This window comes from Panthera tigris, chromosome A2 (assembly GCF_018350195.1).
Source record: "Panthera tigris isolate Pti1 chromosome A2, P.tigris_Pti1_mat1.1, whole genome shotgun sequence".
NCBI classification, from domain to species: Eukaryota; Metazoa; Chordata; class Mammalia; order Carnivora; family Felidae; genus Panthera; species Panthera tigris.
The window spans coordinates 60580685-60601070 of NC_056661.1; the positions used below are offsets into that span (position 1 = coordinate 60580685).

The window sequence follows — 20386 nt, forward strand, 5'->3', positions numbered from 1 at the left end:
TATGATCTCACAATTTGTGGGTTCAAGCCCCGCATCAGGCTCTGTGCTGACAGCTCAGAGCCTGGAACCTGCCTCGGATTCTGTCTCCTTCTCTCTCTGCCCCTCCCTTGCTCACACTCTGTCTCTAGCTCTCTCAAAAATGAATAAACATTAAAATTTTTTTTTAAAAATGAGACTCAACAGCAGCAGAATGCACACTATCCTCAAGTGCCCATGGAACATTCTCCAGAATGGACCACATGACAGGACACACAACAAATCTTAGCTACTTTGACAAGACTGAAATCGTACCAACTATCTTTTCTTACCACAATGGTGTGAAACTAGGAATCAACAAGAGACAAGCTGGGAAATCCACAAATATGTGGCAGCTAACAGCATGCCCTGAACAATCAATGGGTCAAAGGAGAAATCAGAAGGAAAACAAAAAAGTATCTCAAAAGAAATAAAAAAGGAAACACACCATATCAGAAGGTATGGGATGCAGCAAAAAACAGCATCTCTGAAAATTTAAAGTGACAGGTGCATACATCAGGAAATTGTAAACATCTCAAATAAGCAACCTATCTTTACTTCTCAAGGAACTAGAAAAAAAAAAAAGAACCAATTAAGCCCAAAGTTAGCAGAAGGAAGAAAATAATAACGCTCAGAGCAGAAATAAGTAAAATAGGGATGAGGAAGGGTTGATATAAATGAGAACTGGTTCTTCAATAAGATAAATAAAATCAACAAATCTTTAGCTAGACTAAGAAAAAAACAGAAAAGACTCAAAATTAAGAGTGAAAAAGGAGATATTACAACTGAGACTGCAGAAAAACAGGATTGTGAAACTATTCTGAACAATTATAAGCCAAAAAAAGTTAGATAACTTAGAAGAAATGGATACATTCCTAGAAACAACGTTTCAAAACTGCATCAGGAAGAAATAAAAAATCTGAACAGACCTGTAACAAATAAAGAGATTGAATCAGTGATCAAAAACCTCCCAACACAGAAACCTCCCCCAGGATGAGACGGCTTCACTGGTGATTCTAACACATTCAAAGAAGAATTAATGCCAATTCTTCTCAAACTCTTCCAAAAAACTGGGAAGAAGCACTTCCAAATTCATCCTGCAAAGCCAGCACTGCCCTGATACCAAAGCCAGAGAAAAGAAAACTATATAGATCATCATCTCTGATGAATACAGATGCAAAAACTCAACAACATATTAGCAAACTGAATTCAAGAACACCTATAAAGGGGGCACCTGGGTGGCTCAGTCAGTTGAGCATCTAACTCTTGATTTTGGCTCAGGTCACAATCCCACATTTTCATAGGTTTGAGCCCCACATCAGGCTCTGTGCTGACCCTACAGAGCTTGCTTGGGATTCTCTCTCTGTCTACCCCTCCCCAACTTGCACTCTGTCTCAGAATAAGTAAACTTTAAAAAATTATAAAAGAAGAAAAGAAAAAATCATATGATCATCTTAATAGATGCAGAAAAAGCATGTGACAAAATACATAATTTCATAAAAACCCTCATCAGATTGAATATAGAAGGAAACACCTCAATATATTAAAGGCCATATGTTATGAGCTCACAGCTAACAGTACACTCAGTGGTGAAAATTGAAAGTTTTTCCTCAAGGATCAGGCACAAGACAAGGATGTTCACACACACACCACTCTTATTCAATATAGTATAAGAAGTCCTAATATAGTATCATAGTATTCAATACGGTATTAGAAGTCCGAGCCAAAGCAAATAGGCAAGACAAAGAAATAACAGGCATCCAAATCTCGAAGGAAAAAGTGAACCTGTCACTATCTGCTGATAATATGAGTCTGTATTTAGAACATCTGAAAGGCTCAACCCAAAAACTGTTAGAACTAATCAATGATTTCAGTCAGGTTGTGGGACACAAAATCAACTTAACAGAAATCAGTTGCATTCCTATACACTAACAATGAAACATCTGAAAAAGAAATAAAGATAACTATCCCATTCAGAATAGCATATAAAATAATAACATACTTAGGAATAAATTTAACCTAGGATGTGGAAGTCCTGTACAATGAAAACTACAAGACTTTGCTGAAATAAATCAAAGAAATGGAAAGACAAACAAATGGAAAGACATCCTGTGTTCATGGATCAGAAGAACTTGTATTGTTAAAATGTCCATTCTACCCAAAGCCATCTACAGATTCAATGCAATCCCCATCAAAACACCAAAGGCATTTTTCACAGAAATAGAAAAAACAGTCCTAAAATTTTTTTGAAATCAAAAAGACCCAGAATAACCAAAGCAATCTTGAGCAAAAAAGAACAGAGCCAGAGATACCACACTTCCTGGCTTCAAACTATACTACGAATCTTTACTAATAAAAACAGTATGTAACTGCATACACAGACAAAAATAGACACATAGACCAACGGAATGGAATAGAAAGCAAAGAACTGAACCCCTGCTTATACAGCCACAAAATATTCAACAAGAAAGCCAAGAACACACAATGGGTAAAGAACAATTTTGTCAACAAATAAGGTGGGGTGGGGTGCCTGGGTGAGCGTCCAACTTCAGCTCAGGTCATGATCTCACAGTCTGTGAGTTCAAGCCCCACGTCGGGCTCTGTGCTGACAGCTCAGAGCCTGGAGCCTGCTTCAGATTCTGTGTCTCCCTCTCTCTCTGCCCCTCCCCTGCTCATGCTCTGTCTCTGTCTCAAAACATTTTTTAAAAAATTAAAAAACATTTAATTAAATAAAAACATTTTTTAAAAAATTAAAAAAATAATAAGGTAGGGAAAACTGGATGAGCACATTGAGAGCAATGAAATTGGACCCCTGTCTTACAGTTGAGTAGATTAAAGACTTGAACATAAGGACCTGGTACTATAAAGCTCCTAGAAGTAAATGTAGGGAAGAAGCTCCTTAACATTTGTTTTGGCAATGATTTCTTGACCATGACACCAAAAGCACAAAAGACAAAAGTGAAAATGAACAAATAGGGCTCCATGAAACTTAAAACCTTTTGTACAAAGAATCTACTAACAAAATGAAACAAACAATCCAAATTGGAAAATGGGTAGAACCAGACCCTTTTCCAAAGAACACATCCAAATAGCCAACAGGTGCATGAAAAGATGCTCCACATCACTCATTATCAGGGAAATGCAAATCAAAACCATAATGAGACATCACCACACACCTGTCAGAACACCTATTATCAAGAAGACAGGATATAAAAAATTGCTGACAAGGACATGGAGAAAAGGGACCTCTTTCACACCGCTGGTGTGCATGTTTCAACCACAGTGGAAAACAATATAAGGTTTATAAAAAAAATTTAAAGTAGACCTACCAATGATCCAGTGATTCCATGTCTGGGTATATACACAAAGGAAGTAAAAACAGGATTTTGAAGAGAGATATGCACTCTCATATTTACTGCAATATTTGTTCACAACAGCCAATGTGGAAACAACCACCCTCCCATCAACAAATCAATGGATAAAGATGTGGTACACATGGAATATTATTCAGCAATGAGAAAAGAGGATATCCTGCCATTTGCAACAGCATGGATAGGCCTTGTGGAAATTACACTAAATGAAATAATTCAGATGGACAAAGACAAATACTGTACGATATCACTTATATGTGGAATCTAAAAAAGCCAAACTCACAAAACAGAGTGAAATGGTGGTTACCAGGGGCAGGGGAGGGAAGGGGACTGGGCAGTTTTTGTCTAAGGGTACAAATTTACAATGAAGATTAAATGAGCCCTAGAGATACAATGCACAATACAGTGAATATAGACAATGTTGTATTATAATCAACAAACTTACTAGGAACGTAGAACTTCATTATTCCAACAACTAAAAAGACAGAATAATTCTGTAATATGACAGAGCTGCTAATTGTTGCAATCATGATATGTATCAAGATACATATGTACATTTAAGGTGTACATGTTAACTTGATACATTTAAGATGTACATGTTAAGTTGATACACCTTAAATTTATACAATATGTCAAATATATTTCAATTAAAAACTGGATCAGGGTCAAGATCTGGGTGAGTAATGGTGATTATCAAAGCAAGGCTGCACATCAGGGTCACAGTCTGGACCTGTGTCAGTTACAGATTTGAATAAGGTTCAGGGTCAAGGTCAGGGTTAGGTGAAGTTTCATGGTATGTGGGTTGATCAGGGTCATGAGGGTCAGGGACATGATCAAATCCAGCTGAGGTTCAGTCAGATCACTTTTAGGGTAAGGGTCAAAGTGTTATGGTGAGAATCAGGAGGATGGTGAGGGTCAAATTCACATGAAATCCAGGGTCATGGTCAGTGTCAGAGTGGAGGTCAGAAGGGTCAGAATCAGGTCAAGGTTGAGTTTTGTCAGCAGGGTGTGAAGGTATCTCAGGGCCTGAATGACAATCAGTCTTATCAATCAAAGGTTGTTGACTGTTAGAATCAGGGTTACAATCAGGGTTAAGAATAGGGTCAGATCTGTGCAAGGGAGAGTCTGGGTGATGGTTGAGTTTCAAGGTGAAAGTCAGAGTCCACTTTATCACTGAAGGAAGATCAGGGATAGGGTCAAATTTAAATGACTTTCAGTTTTATGGTCAAGGTCATAAGAATCTGGATCAGGATTATGGTCAGAGTCAAAGCAAGCAACTCCTAACTTGGGAGTTACGATGAGGTCAGTCAGGGTCACGGTAAGGATCAGATAGCATTAGAATGATGTTTTCAGAAACTCAAACTGAGAGGGTTATATGAGGGACATGATCAAAGTCAGTGTCAGAGTCAGACATGATGCCAGGAGGATCCCACTGAGACCCTCAGGCAAGAGTGAAGTTGAGTGATGGTCAAGTGGTAGGTAGGACTAGAGACAGCATTTCTGTTGGAGTGAGAGTAGAGCTTTAGGGTAGAATCAGAGGGTAATAAGTCAAGGTCAGAGTTGGGAGTAGGATATGTGAGGTTGAAGTTCAAGGTTAAGTGTATCAATGTGAGGGTCAAGGTCAGAGTCAGAGCGAAATTGGTCAGCAATTCCTGCCCCACCACCCAGCACCACGTGCAGTTTTTGCAAATGCCACTTTCTGAAATGCTCTCTCCCACTGAGCTATAGGTCTACCTCCCTCACCTGCTTGGAGTCATGCCCACCTCCACAGAGACACAAGTGTCATGGAGGCAGGATCCTGGAACAGAATGGTTTGTTCACTGATGGATTCCGAGCACTCAGAAGAGTCTGTGGCACAGAGTCACTGCTCTGTTGAAAGCTTGTGTAATAAACCAATGGGTACGCATTAGGGTGTTTCTAGGTGGCGGCGGGGGGGGGATCATCTGCAAATAAACTGTGCCCAGTCGTTCTCTCTGTGGGAGAATTACAAGAAACTTTCATGGTCGACACATGTAGATATTGTTTAAAATTTTTTAAACTCAACATTATTTTATAATCACCAAAAACGGATCTTTCCATTTTGAGAGAAAACAAAGAACTTTCAGTAAAGTTCCTGATAAAGTGATTGGCACAAGATAATCATTGCATTGCAGCTGTTACCCAAACCTCAAACAACTGGTGGCCTGGCCTGTCTGGGAGCCTTGGAGCACCCTCAAAAGGACTCTATTCCAGTTCTCTAAAGAGTAAAGACAAACCAAGAGGCAAGACAACATGGAAAGTCTATTTATTCAACAGCAGCTTTGAAAACGAATCCTCAGTTCACTGAAGGGATACACTTTCCCCATTCCCACTTCACCCCTTTCCCACACATTCCTGTCCTTGGCAGGCTCAAGCCTGATGCAAAAAAGGTGACTGTGCTAGATGTACTTGTACACAACCTTGGAGGGCACAGTTTGGAGGTGCAGACGGACAGGACATTTGTAAAAGTGGGAGAGCAGAGTTTCACTGTAACCCACCAGGAAGTAGAACTTGTATGCAGGCAGCTGCCTCAGGACCAGGGCACAGATCTCCACCTGATTAGCCCGGCGCTTCAGGATAACCTGGTCAGCCAGACACCCTGGAAAAGTGCCCAGCATGAACTTTCGAAGGAAAACATCCTCCACTGTTCGATCTGCAGCATGGTCCTCCCCATCCAGGTTACCTGAAGAGAGAAGGGCACCGTGAAGAATCAGCAAAAACCTCCGGAGGTAACATCCAAGAGCACTTGACACTCAATTCCACCCCCCACCCTGGCTTCTTCTCTTTTTTTCCATAAGTGAAATAAAAAGAGTACCACTTTAAAGTCCAAAGTACAGGGGGGCCAACATGGCAGAGAAGGGGACTCAAAGTTCCCTCGTCTCTCAAACAAAGCAGTGTTGAAGCCAAAGGACTTTGAACTCGAAGAGTCCAGAAGGCAAAGTGACAAAGTAGCTTCCAGGGACCCACTGGGACAACCTGACAGGCCATAGGTGCATGATTGTGAACTGGGAGAGAGAAAATGAACCGAGTGGAAGGATCCCCTTCTGCAGAGACAAAGGGAAGAGAAACAGAGGCTGGGGAAGCATAGGACTGTATTTGGACAAGAGAAAATCATAGACCAGGAGGAAGAGATCCACTTTCTAACTGCGGGGCTTTCTCTGGGGGCTGGCTGCCCTGACCGCGCACCTGGGGAGGAGGGGAGCCTGCCCCAGACTGGTGGCTAGGTCAGAGACAAAGTCTGCAGTAGGAGAAAGCGATCCCCTCCCTGGAGTGCTGTGGAAAGAAGGCATACATCCGCTCAAAGCACAAAGACTGCCTGCGCCTGCCAGCCAGAGACCATATATCAGGCGGTGCCAAGTGGCACTCCCCCAGTACTGGGGTGCATGGAGCAGGAGTTTGAATCCCAGCCAAGCACCAGGGAGGCACAGGAGTCAGCGGAGCGGGGCAAACCGCCTCTTTTGCACCCGTGGCACAGTGAGGACGGCTCGAACAGAGTGGTTTGGGACACCCAGTCTGTGGAGGAGAGACTGGGGTGTCGCCATTTTTCTCCCCATCACCACCAAGGTGGGTCCTCAGGGATCGGACAGCGGGGGCCCCCAGTGGAGGCGGGACCCACCTACACGAAACCACGCCCCTCTGTGCCGGGTAACTACGAATCTACTGGATACTGGAGCGGGATTGATGCTGAAGACCAGACAGATAACTGCTCCTCCAGACCTGTGCTGCTGCACTGCCTGGATTAATTCTCAGACAATTCTTATTATATAGATATGTTCTTCCTTTTTTCCTTCTCATATCTTCCCTCCTCCAATCGGGTTATTCTGGTTGTTGGTTTGTTTAAGCAGACACATTTAATCTATTCTGTTGATACATGTTCTACACCTCCTTTTTTTATTTTCCTTTCCCTCTCTCTGGATTAAGCCGTATAGTTTCTCTGTCTGGTCAATTTTTATTTTTTCTTTTTCCCTGTCCCTGTCATTTCTTTGTATGGGATAAGGCCTCTTCAATCAGCACCACCTCCACCCTGCTGTTTACTTGTAGCTGGTGTTTCCAGTTTTTTGTTTTTGGGGTTTTTTTTGTGTGTTTGTTTTTGTTTTCTGTTTGTTTTTTGTTTTCCTATTAAGGGCTACTTCAGCAAACAAATCAAAGCACACCTGATGGAGGGTCCAAAACATCACTATGAGTAGGGAGATAAGGTAACCAAAGTCACAACAACAGAGAGCAAGTAACACACTCCAAAAAACACCTCCTGAAGGGCCAGGCCCTGGACAGTGTATCACCCCTCTTTAATATAGTAGTGCTCACAGGTGCAGGACACATAAAAACGTTTTAAAACACATAAGGGGACAGAAAACTAGCCAAAATGATGAAATGGAAGAATTCTCCTCAAAAGAAATTCCAGGAAGAAATGATAGCTAAAGAATTGATCAAAACATATATAAACAACATAACTGAACAAGATAAAATAATAGTCATAAGATTAATCGCTGGGCTTGAAAAAAGCATACAAGACAGCAGAGAATCTATTGCTGCCAAGATCAAGGAACTAAAAAATAGTTATGATGAATTTAAAAAATGCAATAAATGAGGTGCAAAATAAACTAGAGGCAGTGACAGCAAGGACTGAAGAGGCAGAGGGGAGATTAAATGAAACAGAAGATAAAATTATGGAAAAGGATGAAACAGAAAAAGAAAGATAAAAAAATTCTGGATCACAAGGGGAGAATTACAGTACTAAGTGATTCAGTGAAACGGAACAATATCTGTATCATAGGAGGTCCAGAAGAAGAGAGAGAGAAAGGGGCAGAAGCTGTATTTGATGAAATCATAGCTGAGAACTTCTCCCATCTGGGGAAGGAAACAGAATTGAAATCCAGGAGGCATCCGAATCACCCTTCGGAAGTAACTTGAATAGATCTTCTGCACGACATATCATAGTGAAACTGGCAAAATACAAAGTTAAAGAGAGAATTCTGAAAGCAGTCAGGGATAAACAGGCCTTAACCTACAAGGGTAGACACATAAGGGTAGTAGCAGACCTATCTACTGAAACTTGGCAGGCCAGAATAGAGTATAGGAAATATTCAATGTGATGAACAGGAAAAATATGCAGCCAAGAATCCTTTATCCAGCAAGCCTGTCATTCAGAATAGGAGAGATAAAAGTCTTCCCAAATGAACAAAAACTGAAGGAATTCATCACCGCTAAACCAGCCGTACAAGAGATCCTAAGGGGGACACTGAGTGAAATGCTGCAAAGACCACAAAGGACCAGAGACATCACTACAAGCATGAAATCTACGGATAATACAAAAACTCTAAACCCATATCTTTCAATAATAACACTGAATGTAAATGAACTAAGTGCTCCAACCAAACGACATAGGGTATCAGAGTGGATAAAAAAAAGAAGACCCATCTATTTGCTGTTTACAAGAGACCCATTTTAGACCTGAGGACACCTTCAGATTGAAACTGAGGGGATGGAGAACTATCTATCATGCTACTGGAAGTCAAAAGAAAGCTGGAGTACCCATACTTCTATCAGACAAACTAGATTTTAAACTGAAGGCTGTAACAAGAGAGGAAAAAGAGAAGTATATAATAATTACAGGGTCTATCCATCAGGAAGAGCTAACAATTATAAATGTCTATGCACTGAATTCAGCAGCACCCAAATAGATAAAACAACTAATCACAAACATAAACAACCTTATTGATAAGAATGTGGTAACTGCAGGGGCTTTAACACTCCACTTACAACAATGGACAGGTCACCTAGACAGAAAATCAATAAAGAAACAATGGCCCTGAATGATACACTGGACCAGATGGACTTGACAGATACATTTAGAACTTTTCATCCTGCAGCAACAGAATATACATTCTTCTCGAGTGCACAGGGAACATTCTCCAAGATAGATCACATACTGGGTCACAAAACAGCCTTCAATAAATATGAAAGAATTGAGATCATACCATGCACATTTTCAGATCACAATGCCATGAAACTTGAAATTAATCACAAGACAAAGTTTGAGAAACCTCCAAATGCATGGAGGTTAAAGAATATCCTACTAAAGAACGAATGGGTCAACCAGGCAATTAAAGAAGAAATTTAAAAATACATGGAAACAAATGAAAATGAAAACACAACAATCCAAACCCTTTGGGATGCATCAAAGGCAGCCCTAGGAGGAAAATACATTGCAATCCAGGCCTATCTCAAGAAACAAGAAAGATCCCAAACACAAAAATCTAACAGCACACCTAAAAGAACTAGAAGCAGAACAACAGAGAAACCCAAACCCAGCAGGGGAAGAGAAACAATAAAGATCAGAGCACAAATAAACAATATAGAGTAAAAACAAACAAACAAACAATCAATAGATCAACAGAACCAAGAGTTGTTTTTTTGAAAAAATAAACAAAATTGATAAACCCCTAGCCAGACTTTAAGAGAGAGGATCCAAAGAGATAAAATCATGAATGAAAATGGATTTATCACAACCAATCACTCAGAAATAGAAGCAATTATCAGAGAACACTATGAAAAATTATATGCCAACAAACTGGACAACCTGGAAGAAATGGACAAATTCCTGGATACCCACAACTATCAAAACTCAAACAGAAAGAAACAGAAAATTTGAACAGACCCATAACTAGTGAAGAAATTCAATCAGTTATCAAAAATCTGCCAACAAATAAGGGTCCTAGACCACATGGCTTCCAACAGAATTCTACCAGACATTTAAAGCACAGTTAATACCTATCCTTCTCAAGATGTTCCAAAAAACAGAAACTGAAGGAAAACTTCCAGACTCATTCTATGAAGCCAGCATTACCTTGATTCCCAAACCAAAGACCCCACAAAAAAGGAGAATTACAGGCCAATATCCCTGATGAACATGGATGCAAAAATTCTCAATGAAATACTAGCAAATCAAATTCAACAGCACATAAAACGAATTATTCACCATGATCAAATGGGATTCATTCCTGGGCTGCAGAGCTGGTTCAACATTCGCAAATCAATGTGATACATCACATTAATAAAACAAAGGAGGAGAACCATATGATCCAGTCAATCGATGCAGAAAAAGCATTTGACAAAATACAGCATCCTTTCTAAATAAAAACCCGCAAGAAAGTCGGGATGGAAGGAACATACTTAAAGATCATAAGAGCCATAGATGAAAAGCCCATAGCTAACATCATCCTCAATGGGGAAAAACTGAGAGCTTTCCTCCTGAGGTCAGGAACACGACAGGGATGTCCACTCTCACTGCTGTTGTTTAACATAGTGTTGGAAGTGCTAGCATTAGCAATCAGACAACAAAATGAAACAAAAGGCATCAAAACTGGCAAAGAAGAAGTCAAACTTTCACTTTTCATAGATGATACGATTCCCTATACGGAAAACCCGAAAGACTCCACCAAAAGACTGCTAGAACTGATACATGAATTCAGCAAAGTCAGAGGGTACAAAATCAATGTACAGAAATCGGCTGCATTTTTATATACCAATAATGAAACAACAGAAAGAGAAAAAAACTGATCCCATTTACAACTGCACCAAGAACCATAAAATACCTAGGAATAAACCTAACCAAATATGTAAAAGCTCTATATGCTGAAAACTACAGAAAGCTTATGAAGAAAATTGAAGAAGACACAAAGAAATGGAAAACCATCCCATGCTCATGGATTGGAAGAATAAATATTGTTAAAAGGTCAATACTACCCAAAGCAATCTACACATTCAATGCAATCCCAATCAAAACTGCACCAGCATTCTTCTCAAAGCTAAAACAAACAATCCTAAAATTTGTATGGAACCACAAAAGACCCCAAATAGCCAAAGTATATTAAAGAAGAAAACCAAAGCAGGAGGCATCACAATCCCAGACGTTAGCCTCTACTACAAAGTTGTAATCATGGTATTGGCACAAAAACAGACACATAGACCAATGGAATAGAATAGAGAACCCAGAATTGGACCCACAAACATATGGTCAACTAATCTTTGACAAAGCAGGAAAGAGCATCCAATGGAAAGAAGACAGTCTCTTCAGCAAATCGTGCTGGGAGAACTGGACAGCAACATGCAGAAGAATGAAACTAGACCACTTTCTTACACCATTCACAAAAATAAATTCAAAATGGATGAAAGACCTAAATGTGAGACAGGAAACCATCAAAACCCTAGAGCAGAAAGTAGGCAACAACCTCCTCAGCCACAGCAATTTCTTGCTCAACACATCTCCAAAGGCAAGGGAATTAAAAGCAAAAATGAACTATTGGGACCTCATCAAGATAAAAAGCTTCCTCACTGCAAAGGAAACAATCAACAAAACTCAAAGGCAACCGACGGAATGGGAAAAGATATTTGCAAATGACATATCGGATAAAGAGTATCCAAAATCTATAAAGAACTTACCAAACTCAGCACCCAAAAAAACAAATAACCCCGTGAAGAAATGGGCAGAAGACATGAACATTTCTCCAAAGAAGACATCCAGATGGCCAACAGACACATGAAAAGATGCTCAATGTCACTCATCATCAGGGAAATACAAATCAAAGCCACACTGAGATACCACCTCACGCCAGTCAGAGTGGCTAAAATGAACAAATCAGGAGACTATAGAGGCTGGAGAGGATGTGGAGAAATGGGAACCTTCTTGCACTGTTGGTGGGAATGCGAACTGGTGCAGCCACTCTGGAAAACAGTGTGGAGGTTCCTCAAAAAATTAAAAATAGACCTACCCTACAACCCAGCAACAGCACTACTAGGAATTTACCCAAGGGATACGGGAGTGCTGATGCATAGGGGCACATGTACCCAATGTTTATAGCAGCACTTTCAACAATAGCCAAATTATGGAAAGAGCCTAAATGTCCATCAACTGACGAATGGATAAAGAAGATGTGGTTTATATATATACAATGGAATACTACTTGGCAATGAGAAAAAATGAAATCATGCCATTTGCAGCAAAGTGGATGGAACTGGAGGGTATTATGCTGAGTGAAGTAAGTCAGTGAGAGAAGGACAGATATCACATGTTTTCACTGATATGTGGAACTTGAGAAACTTAACGGAAGACCAGAGGAGAAGGGAAGGGGGGGAAAAGTTACAGACAGGGAGGGAGGCAAACCACAAGAGACTCTTAAATACAGAGAACAAACAGGGTGGATGGGGGGGTGGGGAAAATGGGTGATGGGCATTGAGGTGGGCACTTGTTGGGATGAGCACTGGGTGTTGTATGTAAGCCAATTTGACAGTAAATTATATTTTAAAAAAAATTTTTTTGGTTCAAAGTACATTATTTCATTAAATTCCTGAACAAATCCTGTGAAGTAGATATTATTGGTTATCCTTGTTTTACAAAATGGAAGAGCAAGGCCTTAACAGGGCACAAAACCCAGATGATCCTTTTTGTCTAGCCCTTTCACACTCTTTCTGGGCTCCTTATGGAAGCACTGGCCACCCTTTGGTCCCGAGAGATGAGGCCACCAGCTTCAGAGATAGGGGCCATGAGCTCTCTCACCAGCCAGGTATGCAGCCTCAACCAGTGGATTCTCAGTATAGCTCCAGCAACTCCTGCACATCTTAGAGCATCCACACCCACCCCCAGACCTTAGGACCAGAACCTGAACAGGGTGGAGGGCAGTCATGTGTATTTTAAGTAAGTTTTCTAGACAGATGGATCTCAACACATCCAAAAGCTGAGAACCCTCATAATGAAGAAAATACAGCTGATCCTAATCAGCTAATGGTTATATTCTATAAAATCACCATGAACAACGAAGTAGGGAACATTGAACCATCGCTCCTGGGGGAAATACAGGGTTACGTTTCTGTATGCCCTTGATTAAGATATTTTGGTCAACACATCAATACGTAACTTTGTTTCACATGTTTCTGTTTAAAGACACCTTGTTTAATACAAACGGCGATTAACACTGAACTCTCTGCCAGCAGCATTGTAACTCATGCCTGAAGAAAGCCCACCCGACGCGCAGATTTTCTCTGCAATGTGCGTCACACCCTTCTTGTGCTTCACGGTTCAGCATCTGGGCTATTTTAAGGCGGTGCAATCACCGACGAAAAGCACAAAATCGTAAAAACGGAGCACTAGCAGATCTCAAAAAGAACACTTGTTTACAGCACGGACGCTGAAACAAGAAGGCAAAGCCTCGCTCAACCTCAGCGGAGGAGTACGAGAGGTCGCTGCTCTGCCCCGTCTAAGAATGAGGGTGACAGCACACGCCGCACACAACTCACGAATATGAAATCTGGAAATAAAACCTGTGAAAAAGTAGGAGCTGAAAGAAGCCTCTTGCACGTGTTTATCTCACTCTGTGTCACAGGCCGCAGCCGAGAACTTCTCCTTCCCACAGCCCCCAGCACAGCGGCCCCCGCTGCCCCCTCACCTGTATGCAGCGACAGCCAGCCCTTGCGGTGGGCGATGTAGTGCGGAGCGTGCGCCTCCTCGTAAGTCACCGGCTTGTCCCCCTTGCCCACTCTGACTCGGGCCGCCCGGTTCTAGAAGCAGGGAGGGGCCGTGACACTGAGATCACCCACCGACCCAAGCCGCTGCCACACCGCCCACGCGCCCGGCCGTGCTCACCTTAGTGCAGACCGCGGACGTGTGCAGGGCGCACCAGGAGCACGGCAGCTCTCGGCTCCAAGACAGCACCTGTGAGATAAGGAGCACGTGACACGGAGACTAAGGCCCCGACCACGAACCGCAGGACCCCGCCAGCGTCGCTCACTCACCCGCAGCCTGAGCCCGCGGAAGCACATGGGCGCCGCCATCTTGGGCCAAGCGCAACGCGCCGGATGTACCACGGCGCCGGGAGGGGAAGACGGGGCGGGGCGAGTTCAGGGCAAAGGTCAACCCTCGGGAGGCTACGATGGCAGACGAGACCAAATCGGATCCCGTGCTTGGCCGGGTTCGACCCCGCGGAATTGCGGGGTCTCCCGATCGGGGCAAGAAGCTGTCTGCGGGGGTGGGGCCTTGCCTCCCGGCTGGGGCGGGGCTTGTCTTCGTGGGCAGGCCCGCTAGTGGGCAGGGTCTCTATGTCGGGGTGGGACCTCCCCTGCGCTGAGGGACAGCCGAGCAGCAGCAAGACGGGTGGGGCTTCTCAGTCGGAGCGGGTCAGCTCGCATGCTTGCTGCTCGTCCCGGGCGAGGCTGCTGAAGGTCTGGGTCTCTCGGCCAGGGCGGCCCCGCAGGCAGGTAGGCGGGGTCTCTCCGGCCCGGGCGCTGCCTGACTTCGGTGGCAGGTCGGCGGGCTCCTCCTCTGGGAGCGATGCTGGGAGCTGGACTTTCCCGCAACAAGCAGCCCAGGAACGCCTAGCCATGCACCTCTCCTCGGCCTGCCACGGTCGGCGTGTGCGCGGTGGTTCAGGTTCGGAACGTGGGTGGTGCGGAGGTGAGGTCTCGCCCTCCTGGAGCTCGCTCCGGCAGGGAAAGGGCCTCCGGGACAGCTTGGCGTTCGCCGGACCTGGACGTACCGCGCTCTCACTGGAGCCCTTGGGACTCGGATGTGAGCGGAGCTCGTCCCCAGATTCTAGAAATCAGGCTGCTGAGTTCTGCCTCCAAATAATATTATTTAAAAAGAAAAGGAAAGGGGCGCCTGGGTGGCTCAGTCATTTAAGCGTCTGACTTGAGCTCAGGTCATGATCTTGTGTTTCGTGGGTTCGAGCCCTGGGATCTGACAGCTCAGAGCCTGGAGCAGCTTCGGATTCTGTGTCTCCCTCTCTCTCTCTCTGCCCCTCCCCCGCTCACACTCGGTCTCTCTCAAAAACAAACAAACAGTTTAAAAAGTTTTTTAATAAAAAATAAATAAAAAAAATAAAAACCCTTTCTGGCTTGTATCCACAAAAAGAAGAAATACGTTTTGGTTAAAACTTAACCCAGTTCTTTGGGGGAATAGGTAGGGTTTCACATGGGCCCAAACCCTAGTGTCTGGTTCTTGGGAGAAGGAAATGTGTAAGAAAAGGCTGGATAGTAAGGAAATTCATACTCAAACCAGAGCATTGTCGCTGTAATCGGGTATCCAGTAATTGTTATCAGAGGGGGAAAATAGCAACACTGGGTATCTTATTTCAGAACTCCTCACAGAAATGGAAAAGCCTGGACTGGAGTCCAGCCCAGGTGTGGCAGTCTTTGTGGAACTGAGCCTCAGCTCCACAATCTAGAAGATGTGTTTTATTAGCACAACTACCTCATAGAGCTGTTAGGATAAATGATTGTTATTGATAGGCTGAATGATATGGAATTCCAACGTTTGGCCATTTTTGACCTACATCATTGACCCTAATGCTGCTTGTATACTCCTGTGGTTTCTCATGGTAGGGAGGACTGGATTGTCATCTACGTGGAGGGGAAATAGAGGCAAAAGTGGATGATGAGTTACCCAAGATGACACAGGGGAGGGACAGAGGGACCAAGATATGTCTCTTGGCTTGCAGCCACTGTATTTTCCATAATAAAGATTTCTGTGACAACTAGAAGCTCAAAAACAATCTTCGTCAAGGGACAGCATCTCTCATGTCCAACTCACTAGAAATGTTTTATTTCTAAATTTTTAAACTGTGGCCTCCCAACTGCTCTGCATACTGGATAAGGAGATAGAAGAATGATCTGTTCTCCAAACACAATACTTTCCAGATAAGAGAACGTTCAACTTTTCCCAAAGGACCTTTTTTTTAAGTAGGCTCCACGCCCAGCGTTGAGCCCAATGTGGGGCCTGAACTCACACCCCTGAGAACAAGACCTGAGCTGAGATCAAGAGTTGGATGCTTAGGGGCACCTGGGTGGCACAGTTGGGCATCTGACTTCAGCTTAGGTCAAGATCTCTCAGTTCAAGGGTCTGAGCCCCACATCAGGCTCTGTGCTGACAGCTCAGATCCTGGGGCCTGCTTCAGATTCTGTGTCTCCCTCTCTCTCTGCCCCTCCCCTGCTCATGCTCTATCTCTCAAAAATAAATAAACATTTTAAAAAAAAATTTTTAAGAGTCAGATGCTTAATGGACTGAGCCATCCAGGCGCCCCCTCAAAGGACCCTTTTAAACTGACTTTTTTTTTCTTTTAAAGTTTCCATAAAGTTTGATAATTTCATAATTTGAAAAGTTTTAAATCTGCCCAACATGCTGAGGAATATGGGATCTGGTATGTGAATTATAGGCTCCTGGCTGTGCAACTTAGGCAAGTGACTTGACCTTTCCTGAGCTTCAGTTTCTCTCATCTATAAAATGGGCACAATGACAGTTGTGAAAATTACATTGTAAAATGCAACTAATAAATGTTTTTTAAAAAACAATAAAGCCAGGGTGCCTGGCTGGCTCAGCCTGTGGAGCATGCCACTCTTGATCTTGGGGTTGTGAGTTTGAGCCCATGTTGCGGGTAGAGTCCCTGACGTGTACATCTGCTTAGGGAGATGAACTTGATATGAAGGATTCATGAGGGCTCACAGGAACACCACGCTCCCCAGAGAAAGGAAGGCTGGTGTTCCAGAGAAGGTGATTTCTGAATTCTACTGGAGCAGCAGGCGGCAGTGCAGGGCTGCTGGGCAGAGGTGGCTCTGGTTCATTTCATCCTCAAGGCGTCAGGCAGTCACACCCTCAAATTTATGTTTGTCTTCATTCATGTCACTGTCCCTTAGGCCTTGTTTGAGGGTGGGTCTTGTGTGTTTGCATGATTAAAATAACTGAAAAAATTTACTTAAGCATTAGTATCAATTTTCACATTGTTTTAAATCGCCAGTGGAAAAAGCTTAATGGGTGTTTTAATTTTCCGTAATTGCCATTGGTTAGTGTTTTCATGTACTTTGCTTCTCCCAGAAACCCTGTAAAGGAGGCAATATTGTCCAGGTTTTGCAGAAAAGAAGATAGAGGTCAGAGAGTCACCTGAGGTCACAGAACCAGCCAATGGTAGTAAGCCTTCTTGTTCCAAAGTGTGTGATTATTCCTTATCTGGGGTTCTCCCCTCCCTGGGTGGGCATGAACATTCAGAACCATGTAGGATGGGGAAATGGCCTGGATTTCTGGAGGTGGGTGCAGAAGGCTCAGTGCTGGCCCTGGGGGACTTCCTGGAAATGCAGTAGCCACCTTTAGGAACAAGGGACCCACACAAAGGGCCCTCCTGGGTCCCCAGACCAGAATCCTGGGAAGATGAGGGTATACACCTGTTTTTTCTCAGATGTGAGCCTCTTTGCTCTCCTATTGATAGTACCAGGAAGAGCTAGGGTCACCTGTATGCTTTCAAAGTGGTAGTGTCTACTTGTTTGAGTCTACTGGGCCCCACAGCACAGGTACAGAACTGGGGTGGAGGGGGCCATCCCCAAGCTTTCCTGCTGCTTAGATGATTCTGATGTGCAGCCAGGGTCAAGTCCTAAGCTCCAAGTTTATGTGGGAGTCTCCCAGAACCTGATATGTAGAGATCCTTCTCGAGGACAGGGCTGTTTGGTGCTTTTCACACCCCTTTTCTACCACTGGATACAAGACCATGGCAGCACTCACTCTGAGGGGCCTGGCCTTAGCCCAGTCCTACCACTCTTAGGCCACAAGGCAGAGGTGGGGGGGGGGGGCTGCAAGTCTCTGAGACAGCCCAGTGGGCTCCAGCACAACTCACAGGTGCACCTGTATTCGAGGATAAAGTGCCGGCCAGGCTGCGGGACAACATTGGGTGAGACAGAGACTCTGGGCCCAGCTGGACTTATAGAAGGCAGTCCAGCCCGGAACGTGGTTTCATTTCCTGGAAGTCACCAGAATCTAGCCTCAAGGATGGATAATTTCCTGTTGGATGCAGGATTAGCCGAGACGACCCCATTCGTTTGGACTTATCCTAACTCAGAACTGCTGACGTTTTGCATTTTGTAACCCTCTGCTAAATCTGGTTCTTCATACTCCTGGTAATTCATCTCCTAGTGGCCAAACATTCACCAGAGGTTCTCAGCTCTATTGTGGAACTAAGCCGAACCGCCACTGACATCTAGTTACAGCAGAGTCTTGAATTGTCCTGTTTCTTGCACAGATAGCCAGAGGGGCTCTGATCTCAGTTCCCCCACCTCCGCTCTCCCTCTGCTGGGACCCAGGATGAAGGGGCAGGTTTGCTGGGTTAGTGATGTTCTGCTTTGGGGCGCTGAGGGAGGAGGTGTGGTCTCCTGCCAGCCGGGCTGGGTAGATAGGCCTCCTGTGTGCCAGCAGCTGGAGTTTTGCTCCCTGGTTCTCACACACCAGGCTAGATCTGGACACAAAAATGAGCAAGAGGCTCTGCCTCCCACAGGGACCCCAGACAAGAGGGCAGAAAAGCAGACAAGTAAAAGGAGAAAAGACAAGGATGAGGACAAGGCACCTCTCAGAGGGTGGGATGGAGGGGGAGCTGCCACCTGAGGCCATCCTGAGAGAGGTGACAGCCAGAGTCTGCCAGGAAAGGAACAGGTAAGAGCCCCTGGCAGACAACAGCATGAACAAAGCCATGGGGCACAGAGTGTGGGTTGGCGGGCAGGAGGCCGCCAAAGTCAGGATCAAGGTCACCTGGGTCTCTTCTGTGGTCCTGACTCCCCTGGGCCCATAAAGCTGCACTCCGGCGTAATTTGGATGAAGTCTTAGGAACTCAGGACAAGTTTATAGCCAAAATCATTTTTTTATTGACTGATTTAGAAAAAAAAATAAAGGTTTTTTTTTTTTTTAACTGGGCTAATTACATCTGAGGAGCTGGAGAGAGCTGCCGTATCAGGTTTACATTGGTGCAGATTTCTCAACACCAGCCCTCCTGTGTTTCAAGAAGTCTAAGATAATGTTGATTAGAAGACATTGCTTTAGGTACTATTAAGAAAGAGAAAGGGCTGGGGCACCCGGGTGGCTCAGTCGGTTGAGCGTCCGACTTCGGCTCAGGTCATGATCTCACAGCTCGTGAGTTTGAGCCCCATGTCAGGCTCTGTGCTGACACCTTAGAGCCTGGGGCCTGCTTCAGATTCTGTGTCTCCCTCTCTTTCTGCCCCACTCCCCACTCATGCCCTGTCTCTCTGTCTCTGTCTTAAAAATAAATAAAAGAGAAAGGGCTGCAAATTTTAAGATACCACTGATTACAAGATGTCCTGTTATAGGCACTTTCCTCTGCACAAGACTTGTGGGTGTGCAGTGCCATGAGCACAGACTGGTTCCTCAAACACCAGGCTTGTGCACCCTCCCCAGAGCAGGTGCTAGTGGTGGTGGGGTAAGGCCTAGGGAAGTTGAGGTAACTTTGCTCAAGGGCAACATAATTAGCAGGAAGCAATGGCCCAGGTGTCCCACAGTCTGAGAGCTCTTCCCTGGGAGAGGGGCAGGCTCTCTTGTGCCTGGTCACAGACTCCCAGGCACATTTACTCCATCACTGACTAACAGGGTCCCCTGGGAGCTGCCTGTCCACCTTCTCTGAGTGGCTCTCCACCTCACCAAGCTTGGCTCCAAGGATATCAGTGCCCAGTAGCCCTGTGGCAAATCTCAGGGCCCCTCAGACCCTGATGTCTCCAGGAATGGGCAGGGCAAACTTAGACTTAGCATTCCGAGCCCCAGGTCACTAGGCAAGGCCTAAGTATTGTAAAAACTAGAATCACAAGAGCAGCTCTGACTTCAGTGTGTGAAGGAGAACCCCTCGTGGAATTGAACATCACCTAAAAAAGGATTAGGGGAGATTTCTGGGAAAATCACTTGGCTCCAGCACAACCTCTCCTGTCCCTGTACCTGAGAAGTGACAGTCTTCTGACATTGCCCAGGCAGCTGTGGTGGGGGTGGGTGCAGTTACTGAGTACACCCACCAGTGGGGTCCTGTCTGAGGCAACCTCGTGCTCAGATTCTGTTACACCCTGTCTTCAGACTGGTCTGTTTGCAAAAGTTTAAACACTTTTAGCAAGGGGGCACCTGGGTGACTCAGTGGACTGAACATCCAACTCTTGATTTCGGCTCAGGTCATAACCTCACAGTT

The 20386-nt window shown here is 44.4% G+C and overlaps 1 protein-coding gene across 1 annotated transcript; it reads right to left on the minus strand.

The window, feature by feature from the left end:
- Positions 1-5653: 5653 nt before the first annotated feature.
- Positions 5654-14457, minus strand: MRPS24 (mitochondrial ribosomal protein S24). Its single transcript, XM_007073490.3, has 4 exons — positions 14193-14457; positions 14044-14112; positions 13847-13958; positions 5654-6087 (listed from the first exon to the last, which is right to left on the minus strand). Exons 1-4 carry the CDS (start codon positions 14229-14231, stop codon positions 5804-5806), a joined length of 504 nt encoding a protein of 167 aa, XP_007073552.2. The 5' UTR covers positions 14232-14457; the 3' UTR covers positions 5654-5803.
- Between the last annotated feature and the right edge of the window lie 5929 nt (positions 14458-20386).

Coding starts and splice junctions, on each gene's coding strand:
- MRPS24 (XM_007073490.3), bottom strand. CDS start 14,231: ATGGCGGCGCCCATGTGCTTCCGCGGGCTCAGGCTGCGG. Junction 14,113..14,192: donor TCCGCGGGCTCAGGCTGCGG/GTGAGTGAGCGA, acceptor CTTATCTCACAG/GTGCTGTCTTGGAGCCGAGA. Junction 13,959..14,043: donor CGTCCGCGGTCTGCACTAAG/GTGAGCACGGCC, acceptor CCCTGCTTCTAG/AACCGGGCGGCCCGAGTCAG.